The 24,511-nt window shown below is 43.8% G+C and overlaps 1 protein-coding gene across 1 annotated transcript in view; it reads right to left on the bottom strand.

Moving 5' to 3' along the window:
* LOC118396232 (A disintegrin and metalloproteinase with thrombospondin motifs 20-like) overlaps positions 1 to 20,008 on the bottom strand; it is a 147,517-nt gene extending 127,509 nt beyond the window's left edge. Inside the window, exons 1-3 of the mRNA XM_052465637.1 lie at positions 19,607 to 20,008; positions 18,983 to 19,347; positions 9,313 to 9,484 (exon numbers count right to left, since the gene is read on the bottom strand). Coding sequence (XP_052321597.1) covers positions 9,313 to 9,484; positions 18,983 to 19,347; positions 19,607 to 19,697 — 628 coding nt within the window. The 5' untranslated portion in view covers positions 19,698 to 20,008. The remainder of the gene's footprint in view (positions 1 to 9,312; positions 9,485 to 18,982; positions 19,348 to 19,606) is intronic.
* Between the last annotated feature and the right edge of the window lie 4,503 nt (positions 20,009 to 24,511).

The following is a 24,511-nucleotide window of genomic DNA, read 5'->3' as shown; positions in this document are numbered from 1 at the left end:
CAACAGGACTACACCAACTATGGAAACCAACAGGACTATGGAAACCAACAGGACTACACCAACTATGGAAACCAACAGGACTACACCAACTATGGAAACCAACAGGAATACACCAACTATGTAAACCAACAGGACTACACCAACTATGTAAACCAATAGGACCTCACCAACTATGTAAACCAACAGGACTATGGAAACCAACAGGACTACACCAACTATGTAAACCAATAGGACCTCACCAACTATGTAAACCAACAGGACCTCACCAACTATAGAAACCAATAGGACCTCACCAACAGGACCTCACCGACTATGGAAACCAACAGGACTACGACAACTATGGAAACCAACAGGACTATGTAAACCAACAGCACGACACCAACTATGGAAACCAACAGGACTATGGAAACCAACAGGACTACACCAACTATGGAAACCAACAGGACTACACCAACTATGTAAACCAAGAGGACCTCACCAACTATGGAAACCAACAGCACTACACCAACTATGTAAACCAACAGGACCTCACCAACTATGGAAACCAACAGGACCTCACCAACTATGGAAACCAACAGGACCTAACCAACTATGGAAACCAACAGGACTATAGAAACCAACAGGACTACACCAACTATGGAAACCAACAGGACTACACCAACTATGTAAACCAACAGGACCTCACCGACTATGGAAACCAACAGGACCTCACCGACTATGGAAACCAACAGGACTACACCGACTATGGAAACCAACAGGACTACACCAACTATGTAAACCAACAGCACTACACCAACTATGGAAACCAACAGGACTACACCAACTATGTAAACCAACAGGACTATGGAAACCAACAGGACTACGCCAACTATGGAAACCAACAGGACTATGTAAACCAACAGCACGACACCAACTATGGAAACCAACAGGACTATGGAAACCAACAGGACTACACCAACTATGGAAACCAACAGGACTACACCAACTATGTAAACCAACAGGACCTCACCGACTATGGAAACCAACAGGACCTCACCGACTATGGAAACCAACAGGACTACACCGACTATGGAAACCAATAGGACCTCACCAACTATGTAAACCAACAGGACCTCACCAACTATAGAAACCAATAGGACCTCACCAACTATGGAAACCAACAGGACCTCACCGAATACGGAAACCAACAGGACTACGCCAACTATGGAAACCAACAGGACTATGTAAACCAACAGCACGACACCAACTATGTAAACCAACAGGACTATGGAAACCAACAGGACTACACCAACTATGGAAACCAACAGGACTACACCAACTATGTAAACCAACAGGACCTCACCAACTATGGAAACCAACAGGACCTCACCAACTATGGAAACCAACAGGACCTCACAAACTATGGAAACCAACAGGACTACACCAACTATGTAAACCAACAGGACCTCACCGACTATGGAAACCAACAGGACCTCACCAACTATGGAAACCAACAGGACTATAGAAACCAACAGGACTACACCAAACTATGTAAACCAACAGGACTACACCAACTATGGAAACCAACAGGACTACACCAACTATGGAAACCAACAGGACTATGGAAACCAACAGGACCTCACAAACTATGGAAACCAACAGGACTACACCAACCATGTAAACCAACAGGACCTCACCGACTATGGAAACCAACAGGACCTCACCAACTATGGAAACCAACAGGACTATAGAAACCAACAGGACTACACCAACTATGTAAACCAACAGGACTACACCAACTATGGAAACCAACAGGACTACACCAACTATGTAAACCAACAGGACCTCACCGACTATGTAAACCAATAGGACCTCACCAACTATGTAAACCAACAGGACTATGGAAACCAACAGGACTACACCAACTATGTAAACCAATAGGACCTCACCAACTATGTAAACCAACAGGACCTCACCAACAGGACCTCACCGACTATGGAAACCAACAGGACTACGCCAACTATGGAAACCAACAGGACTATGTAAACCAACAGCACGACACCAACTATGGAAACCAACAGGACTATGGAAACCAACAGGACTACACCAACTATGGAAACCAACAGGACTACACCAACTATGTAAACCAACAGGACCTCACCAACTATGGAAACCAACAGCACTACACCAACTATGTAAACCAACAGGACCTCACCAACTATGGAAACCAACAGGACCTCACCAACTATGGAAACCAACAGGACTATAGAAACCAACAGGACTACACCAACTATGGAAACCAACAGGACTACACCAACTATGTAAACCAACAGGACCTCACCGACTATGGAAACCAACAGGACCTCACCGACTATGGAAACCAACAGGACTACACCGACTATGGAAACCAACAGGACTACACCAACTATGTAAACCAACAGCACTACACCAACTATGGAAACCAACAGGACTACACCAACTATGTAAACCAACAGGACTATGGAAACCAACAGGACTACGCCAACTATGGAAACCAACAGGACTATGTAAACCAACAGCACGACACCAACTATGGAAACCAACAGGACTATGGAAACCAACAGGACTACACCAACTATGGAAACCAACAGGACTACACCAATTATGTAAACCAACAGCACGACACCAACTATGGAAACCAACAGGACTATGGAAACCAACAGGACTACACCAACTATGGAAACCAACAGCACTACACCAACTATGGAAACCAACATCACAACACTAACTATGGAAACTAATAGGACTATGGAAACCAACAGGACTATACCAACTATGGAAACCAACAGGACTATGGAAACCAACAGGACTATGGAAACCAACAGGACTATGGAAACCAACAGGACTATACCAACTATGGAAACCAACAGGACTATGGAAACCAACAGGACTATACCAACTATGGAAACCAACAGGACTTCACCAACTATGGAAACCAACAGGACCTCACCAACTATGGAAACCAACAGGACTATGTAAACCAACATGACTTCACCAACTATGTAAACCAACAGGACGACACCAACTATGGAAACCAACAGGACTATGGAAACCAACAGGACCTCACCGACTATGGAAACCAACAGGACCTCACCGACTATGGAAACCAACAGGACTACGCCAACTATGGAAACCAACAGGACTATGTAAACCAACAGCACGACACCAACTATGGAAACCAACAGGACTATGGAAACCAACAGGACTACACCAACTATGGAAACCAACAGGACTACACCAACTATGTAAACCAACAGCACGACACCAACTATGGAAACCAACAGGACTATGGAAACCAACAGGACTACACCAACTATGGAAACCAACAGCACTACACCAACTATGGAAACCAACATCACAACACTAACTATGGAAACCAATAGGACTATGGAAACCAACAGGACTATACCAACTATGGAAACCAACAGGACTATGGAAACCAACAGGACTATGGAAACCAACAGGACTATACCAACTATGGAAACCAACAGGACTATGGAAACCAACAGGACTATACCAACTATGGAAACCAACAGGACCTCACCGACTATGGAAACCAACAGGACCTCACCGACTATGTAAACCAACAGCACTACACCAACTATGGAAACCAACAGGACTACGCCAACTATGGAAACCAACAGGACTATGTAAACCAACAGCACGACACCAACTATGGAAACCAACAGGACTATGGAAACCAACAGGACTACACCAACTATGGAAACCAACAGGACTACACCAACTATGTAAACCAACAGCACGACACCAACTATGGAAACCAACAGGACTATGGAAACCAACAGGACTACACCAACTATGGAAACCAACAGCACTACACCAACTATGGAAACCAACATCACAACACTAACTATGGAAACCAATAGGACTATGGAAACCAACAGGACTATACCAACTATGGAAACCAACAGGACTATGGAAACCAACAGGACTATGGAAACCAACAGGACTATGGAAACCAACAGGACTATACCAACTATGGAAACCAACAGGACTATGGAAACCAACAGGACTATACCAACTATGGAAACCAACAGGACTTCACCAACTATGGAAACCAACAGGACCTCACCAACTATGGAAACCAACAGGACTATGTAAACCAACATGACTTCACCAACTATGTAAACCAACAGGACTATGTAAACCAACAGGACAATGGAAACCAACAGGACTACACCAACTATTGAAACCAACAGGACTACACCAACTATGGAAACCAACAGGACTACACCAACTATGGAAACCAACAGGACTATGGAAACCAACGGGACTACACCAACTATGGAAACCAACAGGACTACACCAACTATGGAAACCAACAGGACTACACCAACTATGGAAACCAACAGGACTATAGAAACCAACAGGACCTCACCAACTATGGAAACCAACAGGACTACACCAACTATGTAAACCAACAGGACTACACCAACTATGGAAACCAACAGGACTACACCAACTATGTAAACCAATAGGACTACACCAACTATGGAAACCAACAGGACTATAGAAACCAACAGGACCTCACCAACTATGGAAACCAACAGGACTACACCAACTATGTAAACCAACAGGACTACACCAACTATGGAAACCAACAGGACTACACCAACTATGTAAACCAATAGGACCTCACCGACTATGGAAAGTCTTATACAACTAAGAGTAATGACACAGTATAACATCAAGACAATAGTCTTCTTCTATAACATTCCTGAACTAGCATGCATGCTCAAATGCAGCAACAAGAGCCGACATAGGCCTATCTGAATGTAAACCTTATCCTTTTACTGATACACATTTTGTTTGTATCCTGGAAGACCACTTGACAAAACAGACAAAATCTTTGTCTTTTTCAAAAATATGTCTCTCCCTGAACAGCATAGCAGCAAAGAGAGGGGAAAGAAATCATTCCTCACTGACTGACTAATGGAACAGCAAAACAAATATATTTTTAAATGTACAGAGGGAAGAAGGGCTGGCAGGATGGTTCATTGTAAAACATCTGGCATTTCCATGTGTGTTCTGTTCTGACCAACCAGGATAGTTGGTAGGTTTTGAGCCTCCTTCCAACCGTCCAACCCCCCAAAACCCTTCAGCTTCCTCACCAATGAAACTCCGGCTAGTGACTTTGATTTAAGAAAGACTCTCCTTTCACAGGGACATAAAGAGTGGAGAGAGAGGACCATGAGATCATTGACCCTCACAAAGAGTGCTTTTATTCCTCATCAGGAAGAGGAATAGAGGGATAGAGGGAATGGATGAGAGGAATCTGACCTCTGCCAGCAACAGGTTATCTTTTCTGTCACTACTGTACAGGGGCGGACTGGAACCAGAAATCGGCCCTGGAATTTCTAAGACGTCGGCCCAATTTTTTTCTTGAGGCCCCCATTATTAGCTGAATGCTAATTTTGTGCAAAAAAAACAACTAGTTAGACAGGCCCAAATATCTGGCATTTGCTCGAAATGCCAGATGGCCAGTCCCCCCTGCTACTGTATAGAATACTAACTGACATTTAGAGAGTAACTGGTTATTTTAGGTGGCTTGCACAGCAATGCAGGTTTACTCTTGCTTTTGGAGCACAATATCTTAATCACATCTAGCTGCTTGTGCATTCAAGAGGAGCTATACCTACTTCCTATTGTATAGGCAGAGAGTTTCCCACCTACAACTGCACTCTGCCTGGTGGTCCTGACAGTGTTGCTCAATGCAATTTGCTCTCAGCAATTAGGCTGCAGTAAAGAACTGCATGTTTAGGCAGTCTGCGGTGGGATGGAGGAGGAGTGTGGGAGAAAGAGAGAGAAAATAAGTGAGGAGAGAGAGAGAGAGAGAGAGAGAGAGAGAGAGAGAGAGAGAGAGAGAGAGAGAGAGAGAGAGAGAGAGAGAGAGAGAGAGAGAGAGAGAGAGAAAGGGCAGCTGAGCCCGCCAATATATATACACTGCTCAAAGAAATAAAGGGAACACAAAAATAACACACCCTATATCTGAATGAATGAAATATTCTTATTAAATACTTTTTTCTTTACATAGTTGAATGTGCTGACAGCAAAATCACATAAAAATGATCAATGGAAATCAAATTTATCAACCCATGGAGGTCTGGATTTGGAGTCACACTCAAAATTAAAGTGGAAAACCACACTACAGGCTGATCCAACTTTGATGTAATGTCCTTAAAACAAGTCAAAATGAGGCTCAGTAGTGTGTGTGGCCTCCACGTGCCTGTATGACCTCCCTACAACGCCTGGGCATGCTCCTGATGAGGTGGCGGATGGTCTCCTGAGGGATCTCCTCCCAGACCTGGACTAAAGCATCCGCCAACTCCTGGACAGTCTGTGGTGCAACGTAGCATTGGTGGATGGAGCGAGACATGATGTCCCAGATGTGCTCAATTGGATTCAGGTCTGGGGAATGGGCGGGCAAGTCCATAGCACCAATGCCTTCTTCTTGCAAGAACTGCTGACACACTCCAGCCATATGAGGTCTAGCAATGTCTTGCATTAACAGGAACACAGGACCAACCACACCAGCATATGGTCTCACAAGGGGTCTGAGGATCTCATCTCGGTACCTAATGGCAGTCAGGCTACCTCTGGCGAGCACATGGAGGGCTGTGCGGCCCCCCAAAGAAATGCCACCCCACACCATGACTGACCCACCGCCAAACCGGTCATGCTGGAGGATGTTGCAGGCAGCAGAACGTTCTCCACGGAGTCTCCAGACTGTCACGTCTGTCACATGTGCTCAGTGTGAACCTGCTTTCATCTGTGAAGAGCACAGGGCGCCAGTGGCGAATTTGCCAATCTTGGTGTTCTCTGGCAAATGCCAAACGTCCTGCACGGTATTGGGCTGTAAGCACAACCCCCACCTGTGGAAGTCGGGCCCTCATACCACCCTCATGGAGTCTGTTTCTGACCATTTGAGCAGACACATGCACATTTGTGGCCTGCTGGAGGTCATTTTGCAGGGCTCTGGCAGTGCTCCTCCTGCTCCTCCTTGCACAAAGGCGGAGGTAGCGGTCCTGCTGCTGGGTTGTTGCCCTCCTACGGCCTCCTCCACGTCTCCTGATGTACTGGCCTGTCTCTTGTTAGCGCCTCCATGTTCTGGACAGTACGCTGACAGACACAGCAAACTTTCTTGCCACAGCTCGCATTGATGTGCCATCCTGGATGAGCTGCACTACCTGAGCCACTTGTGTGGGTTGTAGACTCCGTCTCATGCTACCACTAGAGTGAAAGCACCGCCAGCATTCAAAAGTGACCAAAACATCAGCCAGGAAGCATAGGAACTGAGAAGTGGTCTGGTCACCACCTGCAGAACCACTCTCTTATTGGGGGTGTCTTGCTAATTGCCTAAAATTTCCACCTGTTGTATATTCCATTTGCACAACAGCATGTGAAATTTATTGTTAATCAGTGTTGCTTCCTAAGTGGACAGTTTGATTTCACAGAAGTGTGATTGACTTGGAGTTACATTGTGTTGTTTAAGTGTTCCCTTTATTTTTTTGAGCAGTGTATATCTGTTTTTATCTCCCCCTACTATTTGTACATTGCTAAAACACTGCACATAGATGTGCTTGAAATGTCTTTATCTTTTTGAAACATTTTTGAGTGAAATGTTTATTTTTAATTCTAATAGTTTGTTGATGCTGTTTTGTGTCATCTTACTTTTGTTTATTGTTTATTTCACTTGCTTTGGTAATGTAAAAACACGCCAATAAAGAGAGAGGGGAGATAGTGCCCCTAGTGCACCTAATCTATCTGACCAGTTGACCATTAACTGTATGAGAATGTCAGCCCTAATTTACAGGCAGCGAATAGATTGCTCTTCCACACCATCAAAACCAATTATGCATTTGTTGTGCTTCGAGAGCAGCCAACCAACACAGTGTTTACTCCTGACCTGATAGTAGCAGGCAGTGTGTGCACTGCACACATTACCATAAAAAGAAATGAGGCCTACTAGCAGCCAGCCAGCCAGGCAGGCAGGCCTACTGTGGCCTTCAAAGAGAGGCCTTTATCAGTGCATCTGGAGTGGAGCCTATCAGGCAAAGGTGTGGAACCACAGCCCGGGACACCTCACAGTCCTCCTGTCCTAACCCGGCCCTGTGTTGTCTCTCTCCTTTAATCCTGCCTCATTGTGTGTCTGCTCTACTGCCCTTTGATGAGGCTTTCTGCAGGTGTCTTCTCTTTCTCCTGCTATCTATCTATGTTATAACAAGACCCCGTTGACTTGTTAAAAGGTGAGGAGGAAGCTTGTGTTTGCTTGGGCTCTTTGTATAGAAAAACCTGCTGATGTTGTATCTAATCTGTGAGGTTAGGAATATATTAAAGGGAGACTGGGTGGTTGGTGGATATTGATATTGACAGAACCACAACTTGTGTGAGCAAGATAGCTGCTTACACCTCCTTTCTGTTAAACAATGGCCTACCAAGAGTCTTCCGCCTCCCACCCACTATCTGACAGTGCCTACAGAGAGAGAGAGCATTTTTCAAAGGTCTCCAGTGCCTGGCTGAGACCCTCCAGATTGTTGTCCCTCTGTGTTTGCCACACACAGACTGATGGAGTGAAAGGCAAGCATATTAAGGAGGTTTTGGCCTGGCCCCTCGGGTCACTCCAACTACTTCACAGACAATGGCCACAACCAGCGGACAATAGCCGTGTTCAGACAACAAGCAAATCAAGTGTCCAGCATATAAAAGATTTATTGCATCCGCCAACAAAGGCTGTCACAAAGCTCCCCGCAAGCTCTCCTTTAAGGGCCTGCGTCAGGGTGAACTCTGCTGGGTCACTTAGCTTTTTGTGGGCCTCTCCTCCACCTAAAGGCGGTAGCTATAAAAATTCTAATGAAATGGAGAGCATTCAAATAGCAGCCTGCAAGTGCAGTGCTCTCCAGTTTCTATATTTGTCTTCGCCAGTGCTACAAAGTAAAAAGCCATAATTTCTTCCTCTGTTCCTCCGCGGTCTTGGGTGTGAACACCGATAGGGGATGGCTGGCTGGGCTGGAACGCATTTTAGCTTTATTAAATAAAGGATTTCAATAACCCGCTTAATCAAGGCTCAAATCTTCTTGGTAAGCCAGCAGCCAAGGATCGTGACTGGGTAGAATTTGCATTTAGGACAGTTATTACGGCTGTGGCACAGAGCTGAAGAACAGGTCATACTGGGGCTAAGAGTGAGGGGAACCCCAGTAACAATCACGGTAACAATCAGACTGTGGTTATATAGTATAATATAGGAGCAGAACCAGACTGTGGTAGGTCTGTTACCTGAGGCTGAACAGGGTTGTGTGGGTTCACTGGCAGGGCCCTCTCTCCTCTTCCTGTCCTGTCTGTAGACGAGGTGAGGTTTGTTGTGCTCCTCGTCGTACTCCTCCCCCTCCTCCGCCTTCATCAGGGGCTCTAAGAAGTATTCACCATGCTGGGTGGTAAAAGTCCCGATCTGGAGGGGAGAGAGAGAGAGAGAGTGAGAGAGAGAGAGAGAGTGTGAGAGAGAGAGAGAGAGAGAGAGAGAGAGAGAGAGAGAGAGAGAGAGAGAGAGAGAGAGAGAGAGAGAGAGAGAGAGAGAGAGAGAGAAGAGTTGGTTAGAGGTCTGTGCAGTGTGGGTCATATGAGTGACAGGGTCAGTGTATATGACAGCTATAATATGACGGTTGGGTGTCCATATACTTTCAGTGATCACTAGCTGCTAGTGCATGTCTTGTCCCAAACCAGGAGACATTGTAATAACCGAAATCAAGGTAATAGCTGAATAGCTGGTAATTAAAACGTTTGTTCATTCAGATTTTAGAGTGATGTAGCTGTTACAGCATGTAATATATATGCCATTTAGCGGACGCTTTTATCCAAAGCGACTTACAGTCATGTGTGCATACATTCTACGTATGGGTGGTCCCGGGAATCGAACCCACTACCCTGGCGTTACAAGCGGCATGCTCTACCAACTGAGCTACAGAAGGACCACATGCTGAGTTAATGTCCAGTACCAGTCAACAGTGTGCTATGCATCATTAGTTCCATGACTAGTCCGAACAACACAAGAATAACGCAAAATGAATATCTTCCAATAGTACACTATTTTCCGAAAGTATCTATTTTTAGCCGGTGGAAATGGAAACAAAATGGGAAATAGAATAACATGGAGAGAATCAAAAATACTTAGAAAGGTCTCAGTCAACCACAATTGATGTAATCATCACACTGGCAATCCGTCTTAGTACAGGTGTCCAGACTTGTCGTGGCAGTAACACGATCTTGCCGCGGCAGTATTTGAATGGGCCTTCATGGTGCCGCGGTATATGGATGGGCCATCGAGCCCTCCATTTGAATGCAAATTCCATCATTTGTAATGCTTGAAGAAATATTGAGTACTTAAGAGGATGTTGCGTAATAATGGGTGAGATGACAGCATCACCCTCAGGCAATTTGATGATAAAAGATGGGCTTGAGTGATTAATCGGATTGGCCGATTAATTAGGGCCGATTTCAAGTTTTCATAACAATAGGAAATTGGTATTTTTGGGCGCCGATGTGCCGATTAAAAAAAATATATATATATATATATATTTTATACCTTTATTTAACTAGGCAAGTCAGTTAAGAACACATTCTTAGTTTCAATTACGGCCTAGGGGCGGTGGGTTAACTGCCTCGTTCAGGGGCAGAACGACAGATTTTCACCTTGTCAGCTCGGGGGATCCAATCTTGAATCTTACAGTTAACAAGTCCAACGCAATAACGACCTGCATCTCTCTCATTGCACTCCACAAGGAGACTGCCTTTTATGCGAATGCAGTAAGCCAAGGTAAATTGCTAGCTAGCATTAAACTTATCTTATATAAAACAATCAGTCATAATCACTAGTTAACTACACATGGTTGATGATATTACTAGATATTATCTAGCGTGTCCTGCATTGCATATAATCTGACTGAGCATACAAGCATACAAGTATCTAAGTATCTGACTGAGCGGTGGTAGGCAGAAGCAGGCATAAACTTTCAAGCAAACAGCACTTTCGTGTGTTTTGCCTGCAGCTCTTCGTTTTGCGTGAAGCATTGCGCTGTTTATGACTTCAAGCCTATCAACTCCCGAGATGAGGCTGGTGTAACCGAAGTGAAATGGCTAGCTAGTTAGCGCGCGCTAATAGAGTTTCAAACGTCACTCGCTCTGAGCCTTTTAGTAGTTGTTCCCCTTGCTCTGCAAGGTTAACGCTTCTTCGATGGTGGCTGTTCTCGTTGTGTTGCTGGTTCGAGCCCAGGGAGGAGAGAGGAGAGGGACGGAAGCTATACTGTTACACTGGCAAGTGCCTATAAGAACATCCAATAGTCAAAGGTTAATGAAATACAAATGGTATAGAGGGAAATAGTCCTTTAATTCCTATAATAACTACAACCTAAAACTTCTTACCTGGGAATATTGAAGACTCATGTTAAAAGGAACCACCAGCTTTCATAAGTTCTCATGTTCTGAGCAAGGAACTGAAACATTAGCTTTCTTACATAGCACATATTGCACTTTTACTTTCTTCTCCAACACTTTGTTTTTGCATTATTTAAACAAAATTGAACATGTTTCATGATTTACTTGAGGCTAAATAGATTTTATTGATGTATTATATTAAGTTAAAATAAGTGTTCATTCACATATTGTAATTGTCATTCTTACAAATAAATAGAAATGTCAAAAATCGGCCGATTAATCGGTATCAGCTTTTTTGGTCCTCCAATAATCGGTATCGGCGTTGAAAAATCATAATTGGTCGACCTCTAATTGACACATACAGTATATCCATCATATATCATAGCATTTCTTTCATATTACACAATATTAGCATCCCACCTAAATCTTACAACCCACCTAAATCTTTTCTTTAAAGATGTCATTTTGAATGGTATTTAAGAGCGCACTACTCAAATCCTGTCTTGAACGAATGACAACCAATGGGAGGAGTGATATCATTGTGACAGGATTTGGCAAAGCAAATATTGATGTGGAGGATGAGGCCCTCACAAAGCTGCTTAGTTCAACAGCCAGTCGCTCGCTGGCTCACTCAGCCATGAAGACAAAGGTGTTTGTGTGGTCATTTTACACGCACACTTTAACAGGATATTGTGTGGTGGAATGTTATTTTTTTTTTGGGGTCATTTCCATGAGCATCCCCACAAGTGATCAGTGTTTGAAAACAGAAAATATCCAGGCCATGGAAAATAAAGGACATACCATGTGTACATTTCCTCTTTTCTGGTGGAAAAAGACGGGATAAAAACTTGAACACACATACCCTTGTATGTTGGAAAGCCTGAGTGCTGCAGACCTACAGTAGCTATAGGATGAGACCTCAACCTGAGCCGAAGGACAACATAATGATTGGGTTGTACTTGTAATAACAGGACCCAAAGCAGAGGAAGCAAACCATGGCTATAGTAGTTAGAAGCTCTCTCTAAGTCTTAGTCTTGTAACACCGTGTGAAAACCACCTCGATCGGCCCCCACTCTGCTCCTCTGACGACATGTCAGTATAGTGAGGATGAATGAATGTCAATGTGAATGTGAACGTGAATAGAGCAGAGTATTAACAGGGTCCAGATACACTTGTCTCATTACAAGGCATGGTACTGGCAGCATGTGCTGGGTGGGAGTGTTTGTATACAAGGCCATCAGCAAACATCTTGTAGCAGTCTATCCCATGCAGCGTTATGTCAAGGTGCACGCAGACACTGTCAGCCTAAGGCACTCACACCGGTCCTGTACAGTAATGTCAAGGACTGAGTGATTACTGAGTTGATGAACTGTAGACTGGGCACCGGGCACTTCGTGTATGTGCTTTGCACAAAAGAGCCTGGGGCCAAGACTGTGGTGATGCACAGACTGACTATGACCTACCTAACATTGTACATTGTATGACATCTATCAAGTTCTATAAGAACAAATATGAAAATGATGTAGTAGTAGTACATCGTCGGTGTGAGGAATGGACTTCTTCCCATTATCCCACCAAGCGTTCCCACACGGCTAAATACACACCAAGTGTCAAGTCTACGTTTGCACAAACTAGGAAGCATGGTGTCAGGGGTTTAGTAATTGGACGAACACAATAATGTTGCTGTTCACTCTTAGAAAAAAGGGTTGCAAAAGGGTTCTTCGGGCCTTTGCCTGTCCTCATAGTGAACCATTTGAAGAACTCTTTTTGGTTCCAGGTAAACACCTTTTTGGTGCCATGTAGAATAATCTGTGGAAAGGGTTCTACATGGAACCCAAGATGGTTCTACCTGGATTCAAAAGGTTTCTACCTGGAACCAAAAAGGGTTCTTCAACTGGTTATTCTATGTGGACAGGTTCTAGATAGCACCTTTTTTTCTAAAAGTGCAATGAAGAGAACACATATTAGGTTATTTTTGACCGAGCCTGTTGGGTCACTTAGCTGGGTTTTTGAGCTACATGTATGATCCACTGGGTCAGATCAGAAGACTGGAGGCGTGACATAGTAGGGGCGTCGCTTTTTTATAGTTATTTTTGGCCACTCGTGAGATCAAATGTCATTCCGGTTCATCTGGTCTGTTGTACTGTCAACTCATGTTAAAGTTGAGCACTGGTACATGTGTAGCTTAATGAGGCATACAAGTTCCTCAAGTGTCGATGTGTGTATCAATGTTGGGATAGTTACCACTTTGTTATGTTATTTAAATAATAATTCTATTAATTGTATAATAAAATATGTTATGTGCAAAAATATTGAAGGAAAATTTTATTTGCAGTTTACAAGAATGACATTGACTCTCACAGGTGGCCAAAAATACCTAGAGTTGAAGTCGAAAGTTTACATACAGTTAGGTTGGAGTCATTAGAACTTGTTTTTCAACCAATCCACAAATGTCATGTTAACAAACTATAGTTTTGGCAAGTCGGTTAGGAAATCTACTTTGGGCAGGACACAAGTAATTTTTCCAACAATTGTTTACAGACAGATTATTTCACTTATAATTGAACTGTATCACAATTCCAGTGGTTCAGAAGTTTACATACTTTTACATACTTTACGTACTTTAAACAGCTTGGAAAATTCCAGAAAATGATGTTATGGCTTTAGAAGCTTCTGATAGGCTATTAATTCATTCAAGTCAATTGGAGGTATACCTGTGGATGTATTTCAAGGCCTACCTTCAAACTCAGTGACTCTTTGCTTGACATCATGGGAAAATCAAAAGAAATCAGCCAAGACCTCAAAAAAAATTGTAAACCTCCACAAGTCTGGTTCATCCTTGGGAGCAATTTCCAAGGTACCATGTTCATCTGTACAAACAATAGTACACAAGTATAAACACCATTGGACCACGCAGCCGTCATACCGCTCAGGAAGGAGACGCATTCTGTCGCCTAGAGATGAACGCACCTTGGTGTGAAAAGTGCAAATCAATCCCAGAATATCAGCAAAGGACCTTGTGAAGATGCTGGAGGAAAAAAGTTTAAAAGTATCTATATCCACAGTAAAAACGAGTCCTATATCGACATAACCTACTCAGAAAGGAAGAAGCCACTGCTCCAAAACCACCATAAAAAAGCCAGACGACATTTTGCAACTGCACATGGGGACAAAGATCGTACTTTTTGGAGAAATGTCCTTTGGTCTGATAAAACAAAAAAAGAACTATTTGGCCATAATGACCATTGTTATGTTTGGAGGAAAAAGGGGAATGCTTGCAAGCTAAAGAACACCATCCCAACCGTGAAGCACGGGGGTGGCAGCATCATGTTGCGGGGGTGACAGCATCATGTTGCGGGGGTGACAGCATCATGTTGCGGGGGTGCTTTGCTGCAGGAGGGACTGGTGCACTTCGCAAAATAGATGGCATCATGAGGTAGGAAAATTATGTGGATATATTGAAGAAACATCTCAAGACATCAGTCACTAAGTTAAAGCTTGGTGACAAATGGGTCTTCCAAATGGACAATGACCCCAAGCATACTTCAGAAGTTGTGGCAAAATGGCTTAAGGACAACAAAGTAAAGGCATTGTTGTGGCCATCACAAAGCCCTGACCTCAATCCTGTAGAGAAGTTGTGGGCAGAACTGAAAAAGCGTGTGCGAGCAAGGAGGCCTACAAACCTGACTCAGTTACACCAGCTCTGTCAGGAGGAATGGGCCAAAATTCACCCAACTTATTGTGGGACGCTTGTGGAAGGAAGGCTAAACAAAATGTTTGACCCAAGTTAAACACTTTAAAAGCAATGCTACCAAATACTAATTGAGTGTATGTAAACTTCTGACCCACTTGGAATGTGATGAAAAAAATTCAATCTGAAATAAATAATTCTCTCTACTAATATTCGAACATTTCACATTCTTAAAATAGAGTGGTCATCCTAACTAACCTAAGAAAGGGGATTAAATGTGAATTGTGAAAACCTGAGTTGGCTAAGGTGTATGTAAACTTCCGACTTCAACTGTATCTGAAAGCCCTACCCCCTGAAAATAACCTATGGATTGCATTCAAAAAGAGCCATCTGCTGGGTCAACCCAACATGAAAGTGAATAAAAACCCAACTGATGGTTAAATTAACCCATGTGTGGGTAATCCAAAGGGGTGGCCTATTGGGGCTGTGGCTTTCAGCTAGTTATTTTTGGCCACCCGAGAGAGTAAATGTAATTCATGTTCATCATGTTAAGTTTCTCCACTGCAAATGTCAATTTTCCTTCAATATTTTCACACATTCCGTATATTTATTTAAAAATTAATAACATTTGTATTTCAATATTATTCCAAAGTGGAAACTATCCCATGTCAACAATGGACTAATGAAACAAATACCATAAGATCGTTTTTTGGGTGAAATTTTACTTTAATAATTCTCTCACCCAACTGAAACTTGGTTTAAAGCCAATTAACATCCAATAACTCTGCTCTTGTGTAAGCCTAATTAAAGCTACAAACGTGTCAGTGCTCAACCTTAACATGTATTGACAATACAGATTAACCCGGAATGGCATTTACTCTTACAGGTGGCCAGAAATAAATGTCTGAAGCCAGGCTCCTCTTTAGCCACACCTACCATTTTCTGCTCAATAACCCTGCATCAACAACCCAACTTAAAGAAAACAATTGGTTGTTTGCTGTCTCTGCCTGGCCGGTTCCCCTCTTTCCACTGGGATTCTCTGCCTCTAACCCTATTACAGGGGCTGAGTCACTGGCTTACTGGGGCTCTCTCATGCCGTCCCTGGAGGGGGTGCGTCACCTGAGTGGGTTGATTCACTGTTGTGGTCGTCCTGTCTGGGTTGGTGCCCCCCCTTGGGTTGTCCCGTGGCGGAGATCTTTGTGGGCTATACTCAGCCTTGTCTCAGGATGGTAAGTTGGTGGTTGAAGATATCCCTCTAGTGGTGTGGGGGCTGTGCTCTGGCAAAGTGGGTGGGGTTATATCCTTCCTGTTTGGCCCTGTCCGGGGGTGTCCTCGGATGGGGCCACAGTGTCTCCTGACCCCTCCTGTCTCAGCCTCCAGTATTTATGCTGCAGTAGTTTATGTGTCGGGGGGCTAGGGTCAGTTTGTTATATCTGGAGTACTTCTCCTGTCCTATTCGGTGTCCTGTGTGAATCTAAGTGTGCGTTCTCTAATTCTCTCCTTATCTCTTTCTTTCTCTCTCTCTCTCGGAGGACCTGAGTCCTAGGACCATGCCCCAGGACTACCTGACATGATGACTCCTTGCTGTCCCCAGTCCTCCTGGCCATGCTGCTGCTCCAGTTTCAACTGACCTGAGCCCTAGGACCATGTCCCAGGACTACCTGACATGATGACTCCTTGCTGTCCCCAGTCCACCTGGCCATGCTGCTGCTCCAGTTTCAACTGTTCTGCCTTACTATTATTCGACCATGCTGGTCATTTATGAACATTTGAACATCTTGGCCATGTTCTGTTATAATCTCCACCCGGCACAGCCAGAAGAGGACTGGCCACCCCACATAGCCTGGTTCCTCTCTAGGTTTCTTCCTAGGTTTTGGCCTTTCTAGGGAGTTTTCCCTAGCCACCGTGCTTCTACACCTGCATTGCTTGCTGTTTGGGGTTTTAGGCTGGGTTTCTGTACAGCACTTTGAGATATCAGCTGATGTACGAAGGGCTATATAAATACATTTGATTTGATTTGATTTGTTTGTGACCCAACTGGCTTAGTGAAAATAACACAACGGTTGTTTTTAACCCAGCAATTTATTTTAGTGTAGACATCTATCACATGGCAGCTGACAGTAGAAACAGAGAGAGACACATACTGAATGGGATACATTGGGGGTATTCTGAACGTACCCCCGTTATGTTCCTTTAAACAGAGAAACCCTAGGAGGACACACATTTCCCACGGTGTGAGTCATACTCTAGATTCCTCTCAGCACCTTCATTAGTAGTTATCCACAGGCCAGCCACTTTCTCCTGTTCCCCCACAAGTCACAGCACACTTTGAAAAGACACAAGGCCCTTAGCCCCCTGGAGGGAAGCCTTTGGGCACCAGAGGCAAGAGAAACTTCCCCGTCTCAAAATGTCCCCTTTGTTTTAGAGGCTTAATCATCCCTTAAAGCCCTCATCACACCAACATGTGCTCATCCGACGAAGCCCCAGCAGCCTCAGCGCTCAGAGACTAAGCCGACACGTTTATGACCCAATAGCCTAGAGCCATGGGTGTACTGATGCCATTGTCCTGTCTCTCTCAATGACTGATGATAACATCACAGAGGGCAGTAACACACTGTGCGGAAGCAAACATGTTTGGAAAAAGGAGCATGAAGTCATATATCAATGTTTGGAAAAGAGGTTGAAGTGACATCAAGTTGGAAAGAATGACAATCAAAGCTTGCAATATGATATCCTATTTCTTCTTATGCCAGTAGATGAGGTACTGTATGTACGGTATAACTGAAGTCACCCGCTTAACATTAGAGTGCATAGATAATGAAGTAAGAGAAGGGTGTGTTTCACTGGAAACCCAATCCGTTGATGATGTGTTGTGCTGGATATACAGCCATGCAGTACATCTTATACGTGGCCAGTGCCAGTCACCCCCAGGCCAGAGTCATGCAAACTGTGCATATCTAAAAAATAAAGTGTGACGTCACTTACAGGGTTGCAGTGACATGTGCAGCGGGAGACTCTGAGGGCTATGGCCCTCTGTCACTTTCTGTGGCCAACTAGGCAGACGTTCAGTTCCCACTGAATCCGACTGCCACGACTGAGCTCAAACCCTGCCCCTGTACCAGTAACCTTATCTGAACCATGAAGTCACCCCTTCAACACTATCTGATACTCTCACCCAACTGAAACTTGGTTTAAAGCCAATGAACATCCAATAACTCCACTATAGCCCCATGAGATACAAGTCCATGTGTAAGACAGATACACAATAAAAGTGGCCAGAGTGACAGAAAGTATAGTGGGTAGGCTTAACATCCCTGATGACATAATGCACCGCGTCCTTGTAGAAAACACCAGGATTCTTAAAAGTTGATTCATATATTCCAAGAGGCTAACGCTGTGTCATTCCATCATTGGCACAATAAAAATCAACAAAATGTGTGCCAAAGGACTTTCATAATCTAAAAAAACACTTTGGAATTATATCCAGCAGAGGACATGATGTGAATTGTGTAATAGCAACATCACCATGGTGGTATTACTGCTGAACAGGCAAGAGGTGGGATGCTGCCCTGCCCCTGTCCCTGCTCACACTGTGGTCAATGACACGTCAAGCCATACATGCTCATGTTACATATATGCACTTCAAACACAAAAGTAATATATGTTTTATTGTCACATACACTGGTCAGGTGCAGTGATATGTGTTGCTTTACTAGTGCTGTGAGTTATGGGGGATATCCATGGAATCCGTTGAAATTGGAATAACCAGGGAGACTCAGCAGAGCCTATTAAAAGTATTTAAGTTTAGAGGGGAAAAGTCATACTCACAAGACCAGTGCACAGACTGAAAACTGCAGTGGATTCAATCTTGGCGTTGACGTGTCCGCGGAAAAAGCAGTGCCGCATATCGCTGTCTTCTTGTTGTTGGGACTCCGTTGCGTTGCTGTGTTCCGCTCCCAAATGTGTCACAGTGTACGTGGGGGCAATAAAACCGGAGTCGGCGGTTAGATTGAGATGAAAGCGTTGTCCGAATGCCTCAATTCTGTAGTGAGCACTTAAACCATCAGAATAATCAGAATTAACACTTCTCCGTTTCCTTTTGTAGTGAAACTTGTGGGTGAATGATTCTCCGAAATCATTTATCCGCAGCGGGGTGATAATTTCATAGGATGACAACTGTTTGATGAAACTTTCTGAAATGCAAGGAAACGTGCATTAGTGGGGTGCATTCTGAGAGATTATAACGGTAAAATATGTAGCCAATAGAGAGATACGTAAATGTAACAGTTGTTGACCACCAACTATTTTGTGTCACTTAGCCTACAATGTACTCTACTGGCATCTTTCTTCGGCGCCATTAGGCTACTGAACAGTTTAAACATATACTTTCAGATTTCGCATTTTATCCGGATGGATCCTACCATTCATAAATCAACGAGATACGTAGCCTACCTTGTTTCGGATGCAATCGGTATTCCAAGGAGTTCCGGACAAGTGCTGACAGATGACACATTAGTCCAACCAGCCAAATTGCAAACTGCATGATTTCCCGGGTGAAGAAACCACCGGCTCTCGTCTCCAATGCAGTAGGCTACCCTTCTCAAGCGGCTCTCACCTCTCCTTCTCCCAGATTGTCAGCAACAGGTCGTGGGATCTGCGGAGGCTCTCTGCAGCACAAGTCTTGCAAAGTGCACTGGCCTCATCGCATGGCTAAACATGCATTCACTATGCTCTGTAAACACGCACTATTTACGATGCATAACAGACTATTTGCTGCCTAATGTAAGCTACGTCTATATGGAAAGGAGAGATCAGTGCCAACTAACCATCCATAGAACACCCCTTGCACCATAAGCGCTCGCCAACACAGGAACACAAGGAACGCCCCTAGGCCGGAGAACCAATGATGAGTGCGCCTCGACCAACACACAACTGGGGCCGTCTGTACTCTGTGTGAAGAAGAACTGTAAAAGAAAACTGTCTCCATCAACAAGTTATAAAGCATTATACCTGCAGGCGTTTAGTTAAACAGTAATGTAAAGTGTTACCAAATGTTTTGCTGGGCTATTACAGAGCCCACTGCATGCCGCTTTGCAGAATTTGATCGAAATGTATACTCATTATTGTCCTATGGGTATTAAGTATTATAGCCCACATAAAAGTTAGCAGAATGAATAACGTTTCCTCATTAAACCAGTGGATCAGGAGCAATAATACAATCTAAATAAGGATTTACCCTATAACATGTGTTTAGAGTAAACTGTGGACCTACTTCATAGATGCAGTGGTCAGTCCAGTTCTTCATTAGTCATTGTGGCACATAATGTCTAGAGCACACTTGATGGACATATGAAAGAGACCTTGGTTTTTTCATCTGCTTTGGCCAGAAATGTCACCTCATTGTGGGGGATTAGATTCGGTGGGCTCACCGGAAGAGCATTCGGATGTGGTGAGGTCTTTTGCTCTGACTTTCAAACAAAAAGAAAAACGTCCAAGAAGACATTGACGTTATGGCTGTTGTCTATTCATTCAAAGATTATCTCTGCAGTCGCAATTCTTGTTTCATGCAGTCTACTGCCACTCAAAAGTTTGCCTTAAAGTCAGTAAGTGAGGCCTACAACAGGATCCACAAGATGAGGTAATAAAATTATGAAATTCACTGACTTCACTTGTATAGGGCTATCATGGTGACAAGAGACCATTCATCCATTCTGATGAAGTGAGGCCAATTCAACTGAGCACTTGGATGGCACATTGTCCAAGAACAACAGTATATGTCCAAGCACCACAGTGTCTATCCAAGCATCACATTATCTATCCAAGCACCACATTATCTATCCAAGCACCACAGTGTCTATCCAAGCACCACATTATCTATCCAAGCACCACATTATCTATCCAAGCACCACATTATATATCCAAGCACCACATTATCTATCCAAGCACCACATTATCTATCCAAGCACCACATTATCTATCCAAGCCCAACAGTGTCTATCCAAGCACCACATTATCTATCCAAGCACCACATTGTCAATCCAAGCACCACATTATCTATCCAAGCACCACATTATCTATCCAAGCACCACAGTGTCTATCCAAGCACCCATTATCTATGAACCCAACAGTGTCCTCCTGAGACCAAATTATCTATCCAAGCACCACATTATCTATCCAAGCACCATCATTATCTATCCAAGCACCACATTATCTAATGCACCCTGAGTGTCTATCCAAGCACCACATTATCTATCCAACCACCACAGTGTCTATTCAGTAAACCGCTCTCAAAGCTTGTTCATTCAAGACCAAACTGGGAATGTGGAATAAGCATTACATTTGACAAACAACTACCAGTTACAGTCCAACTGCAGTCCCATAAGCTGCATATGAACCAGGTTCTCTGAGATATAGCTCTATTGTTGATGAACCTACCTGTTCTACTTTCCTCAGTCTACAGCTTCACTGATGTGTTTTTACAGTGACATTTCTGGTCCAACTCCCTGAAACCAAGAAACAGGACTCAAACCACAAAGAAAACTGGGAAGAAATACAAATCACATTTACAAACATATCCTCCATTACAGTCAAACAGGTGCCAGTCCCATTGGATATCACTTTATTAAGTAGTGCCTATAAAGGTGATGAACCTACCTGTTCAGCTTCCCAACCTACAGAGACACTATTTGCCCCACCCCCTAACAAACATTTCAACAACCTACCCCACCAATAACAAACAACTCCTAACAAACTACCCCAAACCAAGAGAACAGGACGAAACCACAAAGAAGAAGCCAGGAAGAAACCACAAACAAACATTTATTTAACAACATATCCTCCATTGGACTGTCAAACAGGTCCCAACAACCTACCCCACCATTAACAAACATCACAAGCTCCATTACCCTAACAAACATCACTCCCAACAAGTGCCTACCTTTAACAAACATCACTCCCAACAACCTACCCCACCAATAACAAACATCACTCCCAACAACCTGCCCCACCCCTAACAAACATCACTCCCAACAACCTACCCCACCCCTAACAAACATCACTCCCAACAACCTGCCCCACCCCTAACAAACATCACTCCCAACAACCTACCCCACCAATAACAAACATCACTCCTAACAAACTACCCCACCCCTAACAAACATCACTCCCAACAACATACCCCCCTAACTTTAACAAACATCACTCCCAACACAACCTAACAAACACCCCTAACACTACCCCACCCCTAACAAACATCACTCCCAACAACCTGCCCCACCCCTAACAAACATCACTCCCAACAACCTACCCCACCCCTAACAAACATCACTCCCAACAACCTGCCCCACCCCTAACAAACATCACTCCCAACAACATACCCCACCCCTAACAAACATCACTCAACAACATACCCCACCCCTAACAAACATCACTCCCAACAACATACCCCACCCCTAACAAACATCACTCCCAACAACATACCCCACCCCTAACAAGCATCACTCCCAACAACCTGCCCCACCCCTAACAAACATCACTCCCATCACCTACAGCACCCAGTGACTACTCTTTAAATGAGCCAAGTGCCTGCATGGGGTTGTCCATATAACAGCCCACCTTCTAATTAAGCCTCCACACATGCAATGGTTCATTCATGTAAAGTCCAGCAGGCTTATTATTATGTGACTTAGTTAATCCCTCACCAGATGGGCTGAGAGTCAGGCATTCTGTAACATATTCATAACCCCTCCCCTTACTGCATCTGCACCCCTTGTTTTCATACCTAAAATTATCCTAACCCCTAACCCAAAACCTTAACCAATTGTGATTGCTTGCCTAAAGGTTGCCAAAATCACATGAATTTCTGCCCTCGAGGCAAGAATAAGGAAAACTCCTATCTGCCTCCTCTCATGATGGACATTCATCAGATACCTCATCATCAGACCAATTGAATGACTCTTGGAATTATGGGATTTGGAGGCTAAACACCTGATCTTGCAGTTGCTCACATTGTTGCTCACATAGTTCAATGTAAAGCAATCGAGGCTGCTGAGGGGAGGACACTCATAATAATGGCTGCAATGGAGCAAATGGAATGGCATCAGACACCTGGAAACCATGTGTTTGACACCATTCCACAGACTCCGCTCCTGCCATTACCATGAGCCCTTCCTCCCCAATCAAGGTGCCACCAACCTCCTGCGACGTAAAGGCACAAACAGCATGAAAATTCGCTCACTGTGTGTCCAATGGCCTAGTTGAGTTTCTGCCTTTCCAGTCTTGGACAGAACACAACGCATGTATGCAGGAGGAAGGAGAGAAAGAGAAGTCATGCCCTTGGCAGCCACTAATTGTCTGCATATTGAGGTCATTCCTCCACATATCAGATGACAATGACATTAACAAATTGCCGTTTAGTGCCTATGAGTTCCACATGTTGAGCAGGCTTGTTGTCTCGTGAAAACAAGCCTTGGCCTGGCTTGACCCAGTGAGGTCGGGAAAGGGGGTTAGGGGAACAGGGTGAGCGTGTGGTGCATGTGCTTTGAAGGGGTTACTGATTGCAATGCAGTAGCAGTGAGTGTGCAGTGAGTGTGTAGCAGTGAGTTAAAACAATGAGGATGTGACTCACGGATTGTTCCCTTAGGAGGCATGTGGTCGACTGTGGTTTGACGCAACACATCAATGAAGCGTCCTGGAAGTCTGACCAGAGGAATACATGGTTGCTGCTGACTACTGCAGATAGAACAGATTGAACAGTACGCTGTAGGCTTTAGGCTATAGGCTTCACATATGGAGAACAAATGTCTTTATTCCTTTTATTGATAGAATGTCATTGTAATGTATATTTGAACAATGCTTCACGTTTTTGTATTCCAAATTATTTCAGGAGAATATGTTGGAGGGCCTTATTTGGTTTTGAGGAGAGGATATTTAGTGTCGCACAACACATCTTGGCTTGATTTGGACGACTCTGAAAAGGGACATGTGCGGAACACGTTTTTCCATTGTGTTTGAAATTTTTACCAGGGTTGATCATTTACTCAACTCAATAGTGTGAGTTTTGACCCTGAATAATGACTGAGCGATATATTGTTGTCATGATTTGGTAAAAAAGTGGTCTTGTTTTGGTGTCATAGCTCAATGAGAATGTGACAGGATCAAGTAACTCATGATTAATCTCATAATTTAAAAAAATGAGGCCTACTTGCACTTCTAGTTCAACAATCTGAATGAACACTATCCAATGAACACTATCCAATGAACACTATCCAATGAACACTATCCATACAATAACTGGTGCTATTCAATAACAAGATGGTTTTAACACTTACATGCGCAATATACCAGTGTCAACCCTTG

The sequence above is a fragment of the Oncorhynchus keta genome, chromosome 17 (assembly GCF_023373465.1).
Source record: "Oncorhynchus keta strain PuntledgeMale-10-30-2019 chromosome 17, Oket_V2, whole genome shotgun sequence".
NCBI lineage: Eukaryota > Metazoa > Chordata > Actinopteri > Salmoniformes > Salmonidae > Oncorhynchus > Oncorhynchus keta.
The sequence above is the reverse complement of the archived record's forward strand: the minus strand, read 5'-3'. Positions and strand labels throughout refer to the sequence as shown.